At 42.9% G+C, this 21,415-nt stretch overlaps 1 protein-coding gene across 4 annotated transcripts in view; it reads left to right on the forward strand.

Annotated features, from left to right (window-relative positions):
* Positions 1 to 21,415, forward strand: part of TUB (TUB bipartite transcription factor) — a 172,764-nt gene that overhangs the window by 71,264 nt on the left and 80,085 nt on the right. The window contains exon 1 of one of the 4 annotated variants that reach the window (XM_048485285.1): positions 14,016 to 14,459. The exons of the other annotated variants lie outside the window; for them this stretch is intronic. Within the exon in view, the coding sequence (XP_048341242.1) occupies positions 14,422 to 14,459 (38 nt within the window). The 5' untranslated portion in view covers positions 14,016 to 14,421. Of the gene's footprint in view, positions 1 to 14,015; positions 14,460 to 21,415 lie in introns of those variants that run through there. 4 annotated transcript variants of the gene reach the window in all.

The following is a 21,415-nucleotide window of genomic DNA, read 5'->3' on the forward strand; positions in this document are numbered from 1 at the left end:
GCATTAATCAACACCAGGCTCGAAGCAGAGTGTACCTGAGCCCTTCTGCCCGCATCCCTCGGGATAGGCCGGAGGCCAGAAGGGGGCCGAGCATAAATGCATCTCCTCCCCCTTCTCTCATATGGCCCCCTCCTACCGCCATATCTACCCCGTCCCCATACTACTGGGATCTCCTGGCTCCCGCGTACTACCCCGCCGCTGCCATCCCCTCCCATAATAAAGGCCAGGTACACCTAACAGCAGTTTATAACAACTATCCACTCTACTAGTCTAACTTATATACATACATATATGTATGTATATAAGTTAGACTAGTAGAGTATATTAGACTGAACTTGCTCCCGCTCCCCTTCCACTGAGTTCAGTAGAAGATTGCAGGATATTGGGCATGGCCCAGCTGTGAGCGCCTGCAGATTCCAGGCCACTGTTACAGTGGCAGTCACCTACTCCTCTAACAAGCCTCAGTTTAGTCCTGGCTGTTGTGGGATCAACAGCTCCAATACAGTGTGCTGTTCATGCCTGGTGGCCCTTTCCTGCCTAAAGACCCTGGATGCACACAGGACAGTGAGAGATCTGGTAGCCCTCTGCTCAAAAGAACACAGAGGCGTATCATTCCATAACCTACCTTGGTGCCTCTTCTTTCAGAAAATGAAAGTTTGTCCATATCCTAATCTCAGCGATGCAATGTGATGTCACAGAGGTCTTTGGGGTGTTTTCCCATATTCTTGCCAAAGACTTGTTAGAAGAAACAGAGTGCAACCCTCTTGTGCCGCTTTTAACTCTTCTAGCATTGAAGAGAAATGCAAAAGTGCATTAAAGGATGTGTGTACTGTACAGAATAGCTACTAGAGGGAATCCTCCAAAATCTGGAGCTGCTTCTGTCTCGGAGGAACCAGTTATCAGTGACACATCTTCTGACCTTAGAGGAGGAAGACTACACAAACAGAAAGTGACTAAAACTCTCTCCATACCAAATAAGAGTTCTCAATGTTCCATTGAATTATGAATGCCAAAGAAGAACAGCAGAACTTACTTAGCTGGGAAAGTAAAGAAAAGGGAGACAATTTAATCCTGAGAAATGTCAATAGCCCTTTAATGACAAGTCAGTCTGGCACTGTATCTGCATTCTAAATTTTTGATTTTGAAAAAAATATGGAAATATAACATGGAAAATAATGGGATGTGATGGGGTGCTAATTATATAACCTAACTTGTCCCTTTAAACAACATAAACAAGTAACATCCATCATAGAATCAGTGGCTAGTGTGGAACCACATTAAGAAAGAAGACTAACCTGTGAATAGCAACCTTCGGTGGGGGGTGGGTAGCCTGAAACTACCCAGGGATATTAAACATAGAATTTAGCTCACAGATGGGAGACTTGGAAAGAGCAGTTCAATTTGAATGTGGGTATTGCAATGGCAGATAAAGAGGAGGCTGTGGAAATGAAATGGTTTTTGTACTTGATTGGAGAAAGAGACACATAAGTGAGGCATTGTGTGAAAACATTCCCCCACACAGCATAGCCTGGCTTCAATTACAGGCTGTTTTAACGGGCAGCAACCCCAGAAAGAATGAAACAGTGGAAAGATCTATTTTTCACCCAAGACCAAGTAACAGGGGAAGCAGCTGATGAGTAATGCATCCATTTAAAATTGCCAGCAGCCAGTGGCAGTTTTGAAGATATTAAAGATTAATTGATAAAGAACAAGATAATGTGGGGAATCCAGGATATGAGAGTACAGGAGAGGTCGCTCAGGAAAGCTGGTGAAAGCAGAGCAAAGCTTGTAGATTTGACAAGGCAGCTGTGGTGTTCAAAATCAGCATTAAAGTCCTGGAAAGATAGTGCAGCTTGCTCACATAGTCTACAGAAATAGAGAGAAAGCACATAAAATAACAGTGAACACTATGGAGTACTGGGGAGAGAAAATGTGTTCAAAGCATATGGAAAAATTGTCAGTTGTGACAGCTTTAAGCATTTTGCACGTGCAGGTCTGGCAAAGGTCCAATGCCAATAATTCAAAATGTAAATTCAAATAAAAATTCTGACTATAATTATATGACTATAAACTTCAATGAAAAACAAAAGGTTCCAGGCTTGGAAAGAGTGGAAGGAACCGTGGGCATGTTTCTAAACTAGCAGAAGAGGGATGTCCAGGATCCTAGGAATATTTCCAAAAAAGGAATGAGATGTCTGAAATCCTGAGACAAACAACAAACTGCGATTTCATATGAGAAGGTGTAGTCGACCCACGTGGTCAGCGTAAGAACGAGACGAGACGCGGAGATAACATCTGGTGGAGATCGCCAGCAGCGGCCAAGCGCTGGAGACTCCGTGTTCCTAGCCCGAAGTCTCCCGCGATGGCTGGTTCCTGGCACCTTTGTATTGTCATTCTATCGGGCGTGTAGGAGGGAGAGCGAGGAGGGGAGTTCGGGGAGAGCCCGGGGAGAGTCGGGAGATCATCATGTGATGCGGTATGATCTCCACCCTGGCGCTACGTCTTGGAGAGGAGCGTAAGCGTCTGAGCCTAATCCTCACCTGGGGGCAAGACCATTGTCCCTGCGCCCGGTGACTGAGCCAGACAGTTCATTGGCGACCCGTGGACTCACTTAGGGGCATGAGGGAGTGGGGGCATTGATCGCGACCAGAAGGCCGTAGGAGCGTAGGTGTTCCAGCGCTCGACCACGGTGCTGCTGGGTCAGCGGTGCACTACTACAAGAAGGGACACAGCATCATAATAAAACTTTCTAAAAGCTAAAGGAAATTATTGCAAATTCCCTCATTTTCAAGTAACATAACCCAAAAGGGCCATTGATATGTCAGAAATAGGACATCAGTGCTGTAAAAAGGGTAAGCAGTTACATTTGCAAGGACAGTCTTGCATGAAACATCCAAAGTCACAAAGGTACTTTCAGTGATACTTGTTGAAACAAAGAAATTTCACCAGCATCTGTCTGGGCACAGAGTGAACATGTAGATGGGGAAGGTCGTTACTTGGAGCCTCAGAATGTCCATGGTGCAAGATGATGCGTTGGCAAACATGCAGTACACAAATCAACTGTCTCAGCAGGGACTCAGTGGCCGATTTCCCATGGTCAATTAATCACGTGATACTCACATGAAATATCAAGTATTCAGGAAGAATTCCCCACTGCCTGATTGACAAACAAGGATTCATCCCAGTTTGTTACATCTCTTGAATCCAAGATAGGCCTAGATGTCTTCACTGGAAACATGCTGCGGTGGGGAGGTTGATACCTCAATGAAAAGGTGCAGTTTATTTTCAAACTTGGTTTGATCTAGGTGGGGATTTGGCTCTTCTCTCAGCTGCTGTCACCCTGCAGACAGGGGACACACCTCCTGGCCTCTGACCCTGGAGGAGTCGCCATGGCCATGGGGGGGGGGTGTCCCCTGGCCTCTGAAGGGCAATGGCAGCTGAGTGGAGATAAGAGGGGATCTGTGCTGGCGAGCCCTGTGCGAAGGCGGCCCAGGGGCACCGGGGCCGTTCACAGGTCAACGTGAGAACGGCCCTAATAGGTGCACTGGCATCGAGTATGCTAGTGCACCCCCGCTTGCCAGGCCCGTGTGGAATGGGCCAAAGGGCAACTGTAGGAGCTTGCTAGGATCTGGCACTGTCACTTAGCCCCTCTCATCTCTACACGGAGCTTATCAATAGCCAGTAGCCAGTAGCTTATTACTCTGACAACAGAAGGAGAAACAGCAAGACTCCTTTAGTGCCCTGCTGTGACCAACTGGAATTATCTTCCTCTTTTGCTAGTTCCTTTTTTCCCTTTCAAATGTGAGAGAGGAGAATAAATTTGAAAGGGGAGAATAAATATGAAAAATACAAAAATTAAATAGGAAGGAGGTATAGATTACTAGTCAGCATCATGATGTGGCAGACCCTAGAGCAGGGGTCCCCAACCTTTTTTTTAGCCTGTGGGCATCTCTGGAATTTTGACACACCATGGTGGATACAGCCATGAAATGATTGCGTAGCTTGCCTTCAGTCACATAGTGAAGATCCTCATGCTGTGGCAGCAGCTGCTGGCAAAAACAACTGTTTAAAAATCTGCACAGAAAATCAAATTTCCATGGCCAATCACAAGCCTTGCTACGCAAAAGGCCTGCGTGGCCCCATACACTTTCTAAGAATTCTTGGTGGGCAGCAGGAAAGGTGTTGGCAGGCACCATGGCCCTCACAGGCACTACATTTGGGATCCCTGCCCTGGACCATGTAGTCAAAAGTGTTTCAGACTTCAGGTTAGTGAGTTTATTACTCCAGTTTCCACAGAAAGGGAGAAATTAAAAGCTTGGGAAAATTAATGTTGCCTATGTTTTCAATTACATTTGATGACTTTGTTTCACTTAAATAGTGTTAAAAGCCTACTTACTGTTGCACATAATTGCCTCTTTTGTGAACAAGTTGTTAGTATTATTGTGTATAATTCTTCAAGTGTAATGAGCCAAATCTGTTGTACAGTAGATTCAGAAACAAAATAGGATGCATTGTTTAAATTATTCAAAAAGCAAATGTAGAGAATCACTCAGTACTGTGTCTTATATTGTACCTATCAGTCAAGTTTCTGTATATTTTAGGCAAAATTCTAATTCCCCAGTGGACTAGCATAGCTTATTCCAGTGATGGCGAACTTATGGCATGGGTGCCAGAGGTGGCACTCAGAGCCCTCTCTGTGGGCACACGCATGTGTGGGCCCACACACATCTAGGCTGGCCTGGGCCGCTGGATTCTATTAGCATTAAACCTAAGACCTAGTTTTGGGGAAGCAATGTAGGTAACCTTGGTAAGCGCTGTTAAACCCCACTGATTTTCATGCGAAGAACTAAAGTGTGATCCTTTACTTGGGAGTAAGATCGGTTGCTGGCAATGGGGCTTGCTACTGAGTAAATCCTCCTAGGGTCATGATTCACAGGTTGGAAGAGTTGCATGGTTGCTTCAAAGCAAAGTCACCAACTACCAACAAGCTTACTCCCGAGTAACATACGCCTTGAAGCCAACCATTTTTTCTAAACTAAAACCTCAGTATTCAGGTTAAATTGCTGTGTTGGCACTTTGCGATAAATAAGTGGGTTTTGGGTTGCAATCTGGGCACTTGGTCTCGAAAAGGTTCGCCATCACTGGCTTATTCTATAAACATTTTAAACAATGTCCATACAATATTGCCATCCTATTAGAATCCTAAATAATCAGTAACTCCATTTAGTCATAAAAGTGTATACCCATCTGATCATTTTTGATATACAGAATACATATAATGTGGGAGTTGATTAAATCCCGAAAACACTTGAAACATCTTCAAATTGACAAAATTAATATCTGTCAGATTCAGAAGGCAGCCCTACTGGGGTCCACACAAATACTATGTTGATACATTACAACTTCCTAGGCCTCTGGGTGAGGCTCGAATTGTAATGATGGCTAACAAGCAGCTAAAGAAATGGCAGCTGTGAAATCAACCAATAATAATTGCACGTCCTGATACAGATATTGGCCAAGCACCTAACAATGGCATATCATTACTTGAAAATGGCAATGGGAGGCAGAGTGCTACAGATTCATCACAAACTTTATGCTTTAACAAGTGAAATATTTCATGTGGCCATTTCCTCCTAATTACAAATATAATGAATTTTCTGCATCAGGAGTAGGGAAGCTACTAACAAGTGATTGTCCTATACATGATCTATGTATATTTAAGAGGAAGTTTTTTGTACATAAGGATTTTCCCCTGAAAACTCCTATGTAGAAATACTTAATAGATCCTCTGGGATGTCTGGATATAGTGCTGGGCACTGCATCAGTACCACTGCTGGCCACAATCAGCCAGTTACACCATGACTTGGCTCTGTCCCTGGCCATCCGGGGCTGTGGATTGAACTGGCCACGTATTATCCAAAGTACACTTTGGATAATTTGGGTTGTGCTTCATGATTTCAGTCTACTAAAATGCAGAACTGAAATGGGAGAGAATTATTAATGCAAATGAAATAGGAATTTGAATTAGATTAAGCTCTAATTAGCAGAGGACGGTAGGTATACAGAAAATGCTTAGAACCGCAGCACAGGTTCACCCAAGCTTTGGGTCAACTTCAAAATAATGAAGCAAAGGTTATACTAAGAAAATAATTCATAGAAATATGGATGAGCTATAAAAGTATCATGCTTTAAAATACTTTGATTTCCAAGTATCAGTTAATATTTATCATCGATCAAGGTTATACTATTTCAGAGTAATCCTGTATTAAAGGACTAGGCTCTAAATTTGTCATTAAAGTAAACCAGTATAAATTCTTCACATGAAATCCTATCTAGATTATTCTGACAGCAGAGATCAGTGCTTTGATGTTCGTTAGTGTCCGCTGATAGGCAGAAGTGTTTTGATTTTAAGACATGCAGGTGTTTTGAACAATTAGATCACAAAATCCAGACAGTTTGCATGGATGACACATTAGAAACAATAGTTCAGAAAACCGTTGATACAGTATTTGAGAGGGGAAATGCAATTTTCAAGAATAGGGAATTGATATATTAACTTGTTCTTCATCATTAAAGTTACAATGAATGATACCCTTGGTTTTCAAAAAAATGAACAAAATATAATTTGTTTCATAAATTGTAATAGTAGGCATAAGCATGCTAAAAACATAAACTAAACTTGGGAATTAAACTGGTATAGGTATCTGAAATTCTGTTTGCAATATACTTATTCTATACTTATACTACCGTATATACTCGAATATAAGTCAACTTTTTCAGCACATTTTTTGGTGCTGAAAAAGCCCTCCTCAACTTATACTCAAGTCTTGCCAAAGCCGGTTGCCAGCCCTGCCAGCCCCCTCCCTGCCATAGCTGTTGCATTTCCCACCCTAGACTTATACTCGAGTCAATAAGTTTTCCCAGTTTTGGGGGGCAAAATTAGGTACCTCGACTTATATTCAGGTCAACTTATACTCGTGTATATACAGTATCTGCCTTTATTTTCTCAACTTGCATCAGGTTTTTTTCCCACAATGTGAAACAACACCAACATTTTGCATAAATTTAAAGCACTTTAATCACCATTCTTTGTCCACTCAATTAACAAACATTTCCAATCTATTTTCTTGCTCCTTTAGATGTTATCATATCCCCTCCAGGAAGGGCTAAATGCCCTCCTGTACCCCCATATGTTGCCCTTTAGTTCTGCTTTGTGCAATCCCATAAAAGTTTGTATGAAATCTGTCTTATGAAAAAGTTTTATATTGATTACTGACTCTGGAGCATCTGAACTTTTTTGAAGCTGCTTGTTCAGACTGTTTTGCATAGTTCTCCATAAAGCGTGAACTTAAGGTTGTACTTAAAGTTGCCAATTTTTAGAAATTTGAGGGGCAGAGCCTGAGGAGGGTGGACTTGGAGAGAGAAGAGAGCTCAGCAGGGATGTGATGCCATAGAGCAGTGATGGTGAACCTATGGCACTCCAGATGTTCATGGACTACAATTCCCATCAGCCCTTGCCAGCATTGCCATAGTTTCGCCACCATGGCCATAAAGTCTACCTTCCAATGCCACTTTCTTCCAGCAAACTGATCTTTAGTCTAGTGATCAGCTGTAATTCCAAAGAGCTCCAGGCCCCACATTGAGGTTGGCTATCTTAATTGTACTACTGCTAAGCATTGAGAAGGTTCTCCATGTCTCTACTTATAGGGATGTTTGGCTGGCTTTGACACAGGCCAGGGCTTTCACGGCCCTGGCCAAGTAGAACACTCTTCCTGGTGACATCCGCATCCTGCCAAGTCTGTTTTAGTTCTGTAGGGCCTGTAAAACAGAGTTGTTCCGCTGGACCTTTTCTGCTGAGCCAACTGGACATCCCTTTTCTTACTAAAATTTATTTATTTATTTAAAAATTATTTATTTATTTTTCGCATTTCTATCCTGCCCTTTCCTAAAGGGCTCAGGGTGGGTAACAAGTAAAACACAATAAAACAATAAATGTGGTATTCAGCATTAAAACTATAAAACGCCTACCACATTCTAACTAATAAAATTTGACAAATAGTCATTAAAAAGATAGATGGCAACTTAAGAGTTCAACTAACTCACCCCTCTCTCCTTCCTCCCCCCCCCCCCCCCCCCGTTTCGGAGGCTGAGAGGACTTGATGGTGCCGGCTGGCTTGTTCTCATTTTGGTTATGGTGTGTGAATCTGTTTCTTTCTGTGCTACCTCGTTTTGCTTCATTTTTTACAACATCTGTTTTGTAATTGTTGTTTTTAAACTATGTTATTTATGATGCTTTAAAATGTTTTATATGTTTATTATCAGAGGTGGGATCCAACCAGTTGTCACCACTTCTCTAGAAGCGGTTTTTTTCTGAGTGCCGAGAAGGGGTTACTAAAGCAACCTCCCTGCCCAATAGGGACTGGAGGTGTGTGTGTGCAGTGGCACCACTGTTTGAATCCCACCACCATTGGAACCTGTTATTAAAATTTTTGGATCCCATCACTGTTTATTATATTTGTTATGTATGATTGTTGTGAGTCGCCTTGAGTCTTCGGAGATATGGGGGATATAAATAAACAAACAAACAAATAAATTAATTAATTAATAGAAAAGAAGCTATCACCACCATTACTATATTTTTATTTGAGCAAGGAAGCTTATCACAATTGTCAAAATCTGGAGAACCTCTGGTGCAGATGGTCATGTGAAGAACTAGTCTTATTGTAGCTTATAAGAATGTGAATACTGTGCAGACAAGCATGGACAAATTCAGACTGCCTACCTTATTAATATAAGTACACAAGACAAAACGCAACAGTCTGATCACAGTGAGTGCCTCAGCAGTCTGATCCAGGCCAACCCAGACTTTAGAGGAAAGTAAGACTTTGTCCAAAGGAAAATTTCCCTTGCAGAGAAAGCACTTGAAAATGAGGTCCTGAACCTGATTGAGGAGGAGCAATGAGAGGAACTGAGAACAAGGCAAAGGATAAAAGTGTTGATAGGTAATAAGAAGCTATGGATAAATGTATAGTAAATATACACAAAACTCTAGAAGTAAATTTCCTACATGGAACAAATAGCAACTTGAGGAAAAGAAGGCAGCCCAGCCAGGGGGTAGTTTTGCAACTGCCGAGGACAGTGCTGCACCTCCAAAAAGATTTCAGGAGGCATGGGAAGCAACTAAAATGCCAGAAATCCCCGGCTACCCTGCAAATCCCCCTATGTAGCCCAAGGGTGGTGACAGCCTTTTTGCCAGCATAAGTCCAGCTGGCAAAAGGGGGCATTACCAGACTGAAAGTCCACAGGAAACCAACTAAAGTTGTCCCTACCTCTGGAACACCCCCACCAGCATCAGCACGGGTTCCGGCACCAGAGAAGGTTCAGCATTGAGGTTTCCACAGTGCCTGGGTGTTGTGCTGCTGTGTGCCTCCCTTGCATGGAGGATGTGCCCTTGCATCTGCATCCATGACCATTTAGCCAGTGCCACTGTCACTGATTTGGGAGCAGGAACCACAACACTTCCAGTGTGGCTCCCTCCCCCCCCACCCCCAGTTGCACTGTAAATGACCTAAATCCCTACTCCTCTAACCATATTAGCAACTTCTTCCTCAGCTTTATTTTTTCAAAAGAAGGAAAAAAGAAACAAATTGGGTGATTAATCATGAATAATTAATCATGAATATCCCAGCATAAGAAATATCATGGCCCAAAATGAGCAGGAATCAGAAGGGAAAATGTTAGCAAGAAGGGTGGGGTGGGGTGGAGAGAAATGGAATCAGTGTAAAATAAAAAATGCTTGTAAGAGGAAGAAGTTCTCAGCTTCCCCCTTTCTGATAATCCTACCATTTACTTTGTTCTAGGAATACTTCTGAATTTTGTTCCTCCTAATGTGAAAATAATGTGCTGCCAGACTTCTGTTTGAGAGATGTCCTAGATTTTCAGTTCAAAAACCCACTTGTTCTGCACATTACTTTTATTTTTTTTGTAAATAAAAGTCTCCTGCTATTAAAACAATGCAAACATTTCCACCAATTCAAATAGCTCAAAGGATCAGAGAGACTGTTCTAGTGACTGTGTACACATTCATCAAATAGGCTTTGGCACTTCACATTCTTCTGATATAATCACAAATCCTGAGAGTGTCCATCTCTAAATATCTCAAGTAATTCTCTGAAACAGGCAAGTTTAAAACAGTGAGTGCCATGCAAGCATTTATGTAAACCTGCTGCAGCAAAAGAAAATAGTTTTCTTGTGACATAATGGCTACAATTTGTAAGTCCTTGGGGAAATGACGGTTTCATAGTGCTAGAGGTCAGCATTGGCGGGCAGCTGCTGAAGCCTTGGGAGAGCTTGCTACTTGGCTACTTGGCTGCAACAGCAGCAATTGCAGAAGCCCGCACTCCATGGTTGCTTCCACATGAAGCTATTGCTCTGCACTTCCATGTAGTAGTGAAGGGGGGGGGGGTTGGCCTTCCACTGGACATCTCTGCACAATCTTCCACGTTCTAGGGTTTCCCTGGTACCATTTAGTAATTTTCAAACCTGCTTTGGTACTATCATTTTGCACCTATTTTATTACAATCGAAGCAGGTAGTGTGGAATGAGAAGATGTAGATTTCTGCACCCCCATATCCAGCACCATTTCCTACCTATTTCCTCTGGCACCTGGTACCCCACCCACCATGGTGTGCTTTTCGGTTTTAAAAAACATCAGTAATAGGCATATCACTATAGTCTTTTTATACTCAAAACACTATAGCACTATAGCTGCGGCTGGTTTTAAAAACACAGCAAAAAGACACAGCAAAAAACACAGCAAAAAGGTGGGGATAACGGGAAAAACTTGCCCTCACCCAATATCTGCAATACAAGTAACTATCTCACATCCTTCCTAAAGGGATTAAGAGAAAACAGTGCCCCTGCATTGGAAAGCGCTCGCATCTCCAGACCTGGACTATCCACCCTGTGAAGACAAAGGACAAAGTCAATGTGTTTGCCCAAAGTGTTCCTGTATTAACCTAAAACTTCTTCCTCTGACTAATATAGCTCTAACAAGGACCTTATTTACATGGCCATTGTTTTATAGTTATGATTGACTCAGCACTCTGCCCACCTCTGGGCATTTTCAGCTTAGCTTTCCCCAGAAAGGCAAGACTCCCCTTTTTCCTGTGTAACCCTGAGGGTCCATTTTTCCCTATTAAAAAGCCTCCTCTTTTAGTAGCCATTGTTCAACATCTCTGGGCACCTCTCTGTCGACATTGTCCCCAACGCATTGTTCTTTCTTCTACCAAAGCTAGCATGGGTCACTCAGTTCTGTTCATCAGACCTTTCCACTACAAGATCAGGTGACTGTAACTCTTACTCCTCAAATTCCCTTCATCTATTCCAAATCTATCCTGCTTATATCCTAGGACTGTGTGTGTGTTCTGCTTTAATTATTGTGTGCTTGTGTACCCCTATTATTATCCCTAAATAAATTTATTAAACTTTATTTTGCTCTTCTGTGGATCTCTTGCAAAAGCTGACAACAACAAAGATCTTTAGCTTGCCCAACCTTTTGCTAAGCCAAGAGTTTGCTGTCGATAAATCCCCCTGCTCGAAAAGGGACAGACCATCATTTTAGGTAATGGATTTGGTGGATTTATGCGGGCATTGCCCTGCAACCTGGAACAACATGCACTGTTCTGTGGCACAGATATAGAAAGATACTTTTAAAAGAAGCCTCAGAGATTGTGCGTTTGTGCCTAGTGGCAACAATCTTGGGGGGAGGATTTTCTTCACCACCTGAACTGCCTTGTTCAGCCTCCCCCAGCTGGCCACAAGCTTAATCAGTGAGCCAGTTTGTATCGCAAGGATGCAACTGTCTGCTCATATCCTGGCAATCCCTGCTATTGGGAGGTAGTTTATAACTAGTCTAGGGGGGGTGCATGTGTTAGAGTGTCCTTGTAATTTGTTATGGTGTTCTTGTAATTTGTTAGGGCTCTTTTAAGTCGTTAGATTCCTCAGTGCCATCTGAGAAGGGCCGCCTTTGCATTGGGAGTGGTGACAGGCCTGCCATAATTGTAAGGGTTAGCAGAAAAATCCTGGACTGCGGAGCAAGATACTCCCCCCTTCCAGAAATCCAGCCACTTTTAAAAGGACTCTGCCTCAGCTTGATTCCTAAAACTTCTACCCCCTTCCAGTGTACTAAAGAAACACTTTAGTTGACAGCTGCTGTTTCTCGCATCAGTGGCTGAACAGTGATGGTTACCAGGAGCTGCAATGCAGTTCACTTCCCTTCCCGCTCTGACAGTGTCACAGCCTGTTTGGAAAGGAGGCCCATGGACCAGCCTTTGTTTCTACAAAGATAATAGTTTCTGATGCAATCAAATAATTATTTGATGGAGCATAGCATAAATACTAATATTTTACATAGAACATTTCTTATCCCCGCCCCCTTGATAAGGCAATTTTTTTAATGGTGCCTGACACACCACAATCCTAGGCTCATTCCGCACACGCAAAATAATGCACTTTCAAGCTGCTTTCACAACTGTTTTTGCCATTCCGCACAGCTTCAAAGAGCCCTGAAAGCAGCTTGAAAGTGCATTATTCTGCGTGTGCGGAATGAGCCCTAGTCTCCCTTTCAAATACTAGCTAGTGTTGATTCTGCTTAGCTTCTGAGATCTGACAAGATCAGGTCTATCTGGATCAGGGAAAACAATCACAGCTTTATCAAAAAGTAATTTAAAATATGGGAGGTATTTAAAAATCTAACATGTAGTTGATCTTTGAGAACCAGGCTTTGGTCAAGAATCAGTTGTCAACTGACATCCCTAAAAGGCAGGATTTGTTCCAGAGATTTACTATCTGTCTCTTTAGCACAGGTGTGTCCATGGGTGCCATGGTACCTTTCTTAATGCTCAAGAGTTTTTAGACTGTGGGGGGGGGGGGGGGGGGGCTGTGCCCAGCAAGGCCTCTGAGTGGCAACTGGAGTTCAGATTGGCAGTGCAGATCAAAATAATGTCATTTCAGCAGCTGTTTCCATCACAATGCTTTTTATTGTCCTTCGTTTCTCTTTCCCAACGTGTTTTCAAAACTACCTTTCTCCCTGTGTAGTTCTGCTCCTGGGGCAGCCATTGTGTGGCTGCACCCAACCCCCTGCGTCCGAAATCCAAAGGCGCACACAGACTCAAAAGGGTCGGGACCCCTGCTCTAATACAAAATATCTACAAGATGATTAAAGAAAGCAATTTCAGAAAATATTAAAAGTATTCTTTTGCCCACATCGCTGCTTGCAAATTCCTACTCTGCTTTGAAAATACATATTTAGTTTGTCCCGACCCCCAGGCCTGTGCTGTCACTTTAGAAGTCAAGCATTACCACACGGAGAACGGATGGAAGTTGGGGAGGGATTGGTTTTTGTTCCCACCAACACTGCTATAAGTGCAATTACTAACAACTTTTCTCGGGCCATCAGTTTTCGTGGTGAATTTTGGCCCACCAAGAAACCTTTCGCCACGGTAAAAGCGGCCAACGTTTGGCGCGCTACAAGTTGGTCATTGTCACAACCCGCGCCCCCGGCCTGCTTCGCGTGCGCCTATTTCAACCATGCTTCTATCAAGACATGATCTGGGGCACTGACGCTGCTTCCTTTCCTCTATGTTCATTTCCAGCCGCCTTTCCTCCCTTGGAAGCCGGTCAGCGGTCAGAGCAGCAAAGCAATCGCCCCACAACCAGGCAGACGGGACGCGAGGGAGGAAGCAAATGCAACGCGGGGCACGACTCATTCCCGGGCACGCGGCCGGCCGGGGCGGGGGTTGAGGCGGGAGGGCTGCGGAGATTGGCCGCCGAAGGGCGAGCGGCTGGGTTGGTCAGCGATGGAGGGACCGGCTCGAGAGCGGACGGCCTGTGTGGGAGCAGCGCAGTGCAGTGCGGCGCAATGACCGCGCTTGGCCGCTGGTGAGGCAAAGGCGTCGCTTTTGCTCTGTTATATACAGCAAGCCGTGCTGACCCTGATTGGCTGAGACGCGGGGTTGAGAAAGATAACAGCAAAGAAACTGGCTCGGGGCAGCAGCAGCAGCAGCAGCAGCGGCTCCTTCCCCATTTGGCGGGAGCTGCTTCGCCTGTCGGCTGCAAGCCGTCTTCCCAGCCTCTCGAACCGCTGCAGCTCGAAGGGCCAGCGGCGGGGATCGCCTCCGGTTCCCTCCTCCCTTCATGCAGCTGCGTGACCCTCTCGGGCAAGATGCCACCGCCGCCCTTAGTAGCACTGCTTGGATAACCCCTCCCCATGTTCTTGCCGCCGCCGTTTCTCAGGCCGGATAGAGGATGGTGCCCTGGTCGGTGGGGGGCTGTGACCGGGGGCTCATCAGCCGCTTCCTTTCCTCCCCCTCTGGCCATTGGGGCTCCCCCTGCCGCAGCTGCTAGTTGCTTGGGCGAGCGATGACTTCAAAGCACCAGGCGGACTGGATCCCTTACAGGTATGCCCAGATGCGCCAGGTTGAGCTCCGTGGGGTGCTCCTTATCTTGGGGCTCCCCGTGGGGCAAATAAAGGGCTGAGGGTTGCGCTGAACTGAAAATGGGCTGCTTGCCTGCAAAGTTCTTATTACAGAGGAGGACGCGAGCGCACGCTTTATTTCAGAACATAAGAAGAATTTATCTGGAGATGAGGAAGGGAGAAGTGTAACGGCTTCTTAGCAGAAGACCACGGATTTTTGGAAGAAGGTTCATGAATGAGATAGAGCCATTTGAGTTTAACCACTTCGATGTGCTGTGCGGCTTAGAGAGCAATCCTAAGCAGGAAACTTCTTTGGATGGAATTGTGAATGTTGCCTTGCAAAGATGTAATCTTTTAAAAATGAATGATTAAGACGAATCAAGACAGAGCTGCCTGAAGGCATCTGTGCACTCTTGGTCTTAGCCTTGTGGCGGGTCAGGAACATTCTTGGGTTTGGAACACTGTGAGCTGAATCACTTGCTCTATATGAGGGGAACTTTCAGAGTGTTTTCCATAAAGCATTGAAATCCTGTGGTGGATTTCTTTTTTTCCAGCCTTTTATTTCTCCAGTTTCTCGGTTGTTAGTGATGCGGAATGGATGTACATTGAGGCAGGATAAGGTCTAAGAACTTTCTCATTCTCGAATACCAGTGTTGTTATTTTGACTTCAGTTTTGTTATGGACAGATCCCTGTTATATTCTGAATTTCTTGTTCAGTGTTCGCAACCTGATAGTGTGCCAATTGCTCTTTGTTTATTTGTGTACATTCTCCAGTTTGTAAGCTTGTTTCATTCAGGTGGAGCATTTACAGCTGTTAGGAAGGAAACATTTGAGAGGGCAGTCTTGAGCTGAATGCAAGATTCTTGATCTCTGTGGTTTCCAGTGACACGCAGGTGTCAACTGCTGCCCTCCATCTGCTGCTTAATACTGCTCTGCAGGGCTGTTTCATACAAAATTAATTTCAACATTTAAGTCAATTTCTGCACAGGAAATGGCATGAAACCTGTGTACAATGTGTCACAAGATATGAATTCACCTGTGTCTATTATGGCTTCCCATTGTGTGAATAGAAAGTAAATTTAGTAGTGGCTTCTTGCCAAGTGTGGCCATAAAAAACTACAAGTGCATATTCATCATATGTGACAAATTTTACACAGTTTTCATAGCTAAAATGAAGTGACGAGTGCTGAAATTAGCTTTATTTGAAGCATTCCTGGGAAGATGCTGCGAGACGCTGAACTCCAGATACAGGCTAGATTTAACATCTTCAGCTCTCATTGCAAACAACTGAAAGCAAGGATCAGTTTTGTTTTCTGTTTAGTGGCCTTTTTAAAATGATGAGACCTTGACTTATCATAAAAAGAGACCGGCAGAGAATTAAAATGCTTTTGTCAAAGATAACTAGATTTTTGCATTGTCTGTTGTTGTTGTTTTAAAGTTTAATTTTCTGTAACCAAGACCTTGATGAATAAATTGCTTTGGAGAAGGATGCTATGGGCTGTTGCATAAGGTATCCCAAATCCCTCCCTTCCCTTTGCCCTAACTCTCCTTTGCCCATCATTCCCTATAGAATAGACACGTTGTGGACCATGAAGCAGCTTGGCAATCAATGTTATCTGCTTTCCCAGATCCTGCTTCTGCTGCTTAGCTGCCATGGAGAAAGCAGGGATTGCCATGGCAGCACTGACTGCTGTTGTCTGTCATTGGCTCTTTGGTTGCCATAAGCTACCAAAGCCTCTGCTAGTTCTCTTTCTGGGAAAGTGTGTACGTCAAAACTGTTGGGGGCAGCGCTTGTCAATCTGAGCTGGATCCTTGTGTGCATCTTTGTTTACTGATGAAATAGAGCAAGTAATAAGATGACATATAAGCTAGATTGCATTGTAAATGCAGGGTAGCTATGGTAGAGAAAGAATTTGTTGAGGGATAGCAGATCTTTGCTTATGCTAGGAATCCTGTGATAGGTAGAATGTGTAAAAGTTTGGGAGCACAGTTTTTCTTGATACAGATCAAGTTTTAGACATTTGTGTATATGTTTACCTTTTCTCACTTCAGAGAACTGTGATTTATTCTCCAAGGAGGTTTTTAAAATTATTAAAATAATTTTGGTACAGAGGAAACATAATTTTTATTGGTTGTTGTGGGTTTTCTGGGCTGTGTGGCCATGGTCTGGGCCACATAGACTAGACCACGGCCACACAACCTGGAAAACCCATAACAGCCAGTTGAATCCGGCCGTGAAAGCCTTCGACAATACAATAATTTTAATGTTAAGATTTATTTTTGTTAGTACATTTGTCAGTTGATAAAGTCCCTACTAGATAGAACTTGGAAGAAGAGGCACCCCTCTAAATGATACAATGATACAATAAATTTTAAACCATTATTATCTTTTAATATTTTGGGTTCTTTTAAGACAGTGGTAACAATCAACAGAAATGCAGTATAAGAGACAAAAGGGTTAATTTTTGAAAGCATAATTTGCACAAGATTGCCTTTTTTTGTTGGCAGAATTCTGATGCTGAGGCAGATAAGGAAAATAGTGATAATCACAAGTTATAATTAAAGTGAATTCAGCATTTATTTTATGAACATCTGTGCTTACATTTTGTCCCATTGTTCCTCTTTTTAGTAAAAAAAAGTCATTTTGGAATTGTGTAGCTGTGTACACAATTTATTTTTGTTTTTTAAAGCCATAACTTTAAGTTGGGTCTTAGAACTTTTTTCATATACAGAATAGGTTTTCAACTGACAGAAGGAGGAAGCATCATGTTTCTAAGGTGTTGTATGAGGTTTGAGGTGAATGCTACCCTGTGGTATTCATGTATTTGAAGTGGTTGTATTTGCTTTTGTGTCTAGTGCTCTGTGCATGTTTTCAAAATGTTTTCAGTACTGAATCATAAGTTTCAAGAATCTTCACTATGCATAGTATTTGAATAATGTACACATTTGTTGCACAGCATCTTAGAGAAAGCTCTTCTGCCTTCTCAGTATTTTATGTACAGTGTTAAACACATGAACACATGAAGCTGCCTTGTACTGAATCAGACCCTTGGTCCATCAAAGTCAGTCCTCAGACCAGTGGCAGACCTCTGAAGTCAGTCAGACTAAGGTCTTTCACACCATCTGCTAATGGGTTGTTTCAACTGGAGATGCTGGGGACTTCTGCACGCCAAGCAGATGCTCACTCACTGAGTCAAGCCCCTCCTCCTTAGAATCTTTTCAGTTTATCTCCCACACTGAAAGGATGGATTCCACATGTCAGGTGGAGAAACCACCTTGCAAGTATGTACTAAAAATAGGCAATGAATAATGAAAGAAAAGATTGTAACGTGCTTGTTAGGAAATGGAAATATAATGCTACTTTTGTAAGTTATTTTGAAAACGATGGTCTGAGGTGTATTATGCTGCCATAGTGCAGATCTGGTCAGTGCCTGGTTGAAATAATACATCAGAACCTTGTATGTGCCACCTTGGGGTTTTTTTCCTAGAGGACAAATAAATATTCTTGTATGCTGGTAAGGTAAAAGTTACCTTGTTCTGGAGAATATTTTCGTGCGTGCCCTACAAAACAAAGAGTTCCCATTTCTGATTCTGGAGATGTGTTAGAAGATGATAATGGTGATGGGGAGGGGAATAATACTTGGACCACTTCTTTGGTTGCCTGTCAACTGATACTAAGATTTTTTTCAGATGATGTATTATGTTGCAAAAGATGTTTTATTCTATTTTCTCTTGAAAGCAGATCTTTTGTCTTTTCTGTGCGGATCACATAAAAGGAATCGAGCCTTAATGATGGTTGTTACCTCTTGCCTCCCTTTGATCTCTGCCACTGCCTCTCCCTATTTGAAATATACGTATTTTACACTATGTTATTTGAATAATACACACATTTTTTGCACAGCATCTTAGAGAAAGCTCTACTCTAAATTGTGTATTTGGAGGAAAATAAATTAGTTCACTTGCTTCTTTGAAGAGCTTAAGAATTATGTTAATGATAATTTCAATATGACCCTTTTTTCATGCAACATGAATTCTTTTCCATTCAATTTGATTCATAGGTGTCAAACTCGCAGGTCTCCAGTTGTTATGGACTACAGTTCCCATCATCCCCTGCCAGCATGGCTAATTGCTCATGCTGGCAGGGGATGTTGGGAACTGTAGTCCATAACATCTGGAGGGCTGCGAGTTTGACACCTGTGATTTTATCTGAATAAAAACATAAGAAAGAGCCTGCTGGATCAGACCAGAGTCCATCTAGTTCAGCACTCTGCTACACGCAGTGGCCCACCAGATGTCGTTGGTAGCTCACATTCAGGATGTGAAAGCAATGGCCTGCTGCTGCTCCCGAGCACCTGGTCTGCTAAGGCATCTGCAATCTCAGATCAAGGAGGATCAAGATTGGTAGCTATAGATCGACTTCTCCTTCATAAATCTGTCCAAGCCCCTTTTAAAGCTATCCAGGTTAGTGGCCATCACCACCTCCTGTGGCAGCATATTCCAAACACCAATCACGTGTTGTGTGAAGAAATGTTTCCTTTTATTAGTCCTAATTCTCCTCCCCCCAGCATTTTCAACGTATGCCCCCTGGTTCTAGTATTGTGAGAAAGAGAGAAAAGTTTATCTCTGTCGACATCCCATGCATAATTTTATAACTTCAATTATATCAGTTGATTTGTTATGCTGCATACTGAATTTTAAATGTTTTTAGATGTATTTTACATAATTTATTGGACATGATATTGTATCGTGAACCGCTTAGAGCCCTTCGGGAATAAGGCGGCCTATAAAATCCAATAAATAAATAAATAAAAATATCCCCCCTCAGACGTCTCCTCTCCAGACGTTTCCTCTCCAAACTAAAGAGTCCCAAACGCTGCAACCTCTCCTCATAAGGAAGGTGCTCTAGTCCCTCAATCATCCTTGTTGCCCTTCTTTGCCCTTTTTCTATCTCTTCAATATCCTTTTTGAGATGTGGCAACCAGAACTGAACACAGTACTCCCAAGTGCGGTCACACCACTGCTTTACATAAGGGCATGACAATCTTTGCAGTTTTATTATCAATTCCTTTCCTAATTATCCCCAGTACAGAGTTTGCCTTTTTCATAGCTGCCATGCATTGAGTTGACATTCCCTATCATCTAAGACACCCAAATCCCTTTCCTGGTCTGTGACTGATAGCACTGATCCCTGTAGTGTGTATGTGAAGATTGGATTTTTTGCCCCTGTGTATCACTTTACATTTTGCTACATTGAACTGCATTTGCCATTTCTTAGCCCACTCACCTAATTTATAAAGGTCCGCTTGGAACTCTTCGCAATCCTCTGTGGTTCTCACCACCCTACATAATTTGGTATCATCTGCAAACTTGGCCACCATGCTACCCACCCCTACTTCCAGGTCATTTATGAATAGGTTAAAGAGCACTGGTCCCCAAATGGATGCCTGGGGGACACCACTCCTTACATCTCTCCATTGTGATTTGCCCGTCTCTCCTTACATCTCTCCAACTTCCCATTTACACCCACCCTTTGCTTCCTGTGTTTCAACCAGTTTTTAATCCAAAAGAGGACTTCCCCTCTTATTCCTTGATTACTGAGTTTTCTCAATAGTCTCTGGTGAGGAACTTTGTCAAAAGCCTTTTGCAAATGTCCACTGGTTCCCCCTTATCCACATGTCTGTTTACATCCTCAAAGAACTCTAGTAAGTTTGTAAGGCAGGACTTGCCTCTACAAAAGCCTCTTGTATTTGCCTCTCGTATTTTATCATCTCTTCCTCAGCAGGTCTTGCTTTTCTACATGTTTTATAATTTTATCATTAATGATAGATTCTACTAATTTACCAGGAACAGATGTCAAACTGACTGACCTGTAATTTCATGGATCCCCCATAGATCCTTTCTTAAAGATTGGTGTGACATTGGCCATCTTCCAGTCTTCAGGGATGGAGGCTGATTTCAGGGATAAGCTGCATATTAAATTGAGAAGAACAGCAATTTCATGCTTGAGCTCTTTAAGAACTCTTGGGTGAATGCAATCTGGGCCAGAGGATTTAATAGCATTTAGTTTATCAATGGCTGCCAGAACTTCTTCCTTGTCTACCACTATCTTCGCTAGTTCTTCGTATTCGCTTCCTAAGTAGCTTGGTTCAGGTGCAGGAATTTTCCTCACCTCCTCTTGGGTGAAGACTGATGCAAAAAATTCATTCAGTTTCTCTGCAAACTCCCTGTCATCCTTCAGCACACCTTTTGTTCCTTTGTCATCTAATGGACCTACCACTTCCTAGCTTGCTTCCTACTTTTGATTTACTTGAAGAACCGTTTGTTGTTGGTCGTGTTGTTTGCAGCCATGCGTTCCTCATAATCCTTTTTTGCCTTCCTTACAGCTAACTTGCTTCTCTTTTGCCACCATTTGTGTTCCTTCTCGTATTCTTCATCAGTTGAGCTGGACTTTCATTTTCTAAAAGACATCTTCTTTTTTCTGATAATTTCCTCAACCTCTCTTGTTAACCATGGTGGCTTTCGTTTGGACTGGGCACTGCCATTCCTAACCTGCAGAACACATTCCAGCTGAGCTTTTATTACTGTGTTTTTAAATAGCCTCCAAGCATCTTGAACAGTTTTGACTCTCTTGATTTTCCCTTTCAGCTTCCTGTTCACTATCCCCCTCATCTTTGAGAAATTTTCCCTTCTGAAGGTGAATGTAACTACATTAGTAGTTGTCACTTGCTCGCATGCAAAGATACTGAATCTGAATATTTCTCAACTGCCACTTAAAATGTTGTGACTGGTATCCCAAGAAATATGCAGCTCTCTTTTTCATGCTCATGTGGTGCTGGTGGCCTCCTAACACTTGAACTGCCCCTTTCCAATCTATTGCCCTTCAGGCCACATGACAAACTCCTTTTAAATTAGGTGTTATTGAGCAGGACTTTGTGATGG

The sequence above is a fragment of the Sphaerodactylus townsendi genome, linkage group LG02 (assembly GCF_021028975.2).
Source record: "Sphaerodactylus townsendi isolate TG3544 linkage group LG02, MPM_Stown_v2.3, whole genome shotgun sequence".
NCBI lineage: Eukaryota > Metazoa > Chordata > Lepidosauria > Squamata > Sphaerodactylidae > Sphaerodactylus > Sphaerodactylus townsendi.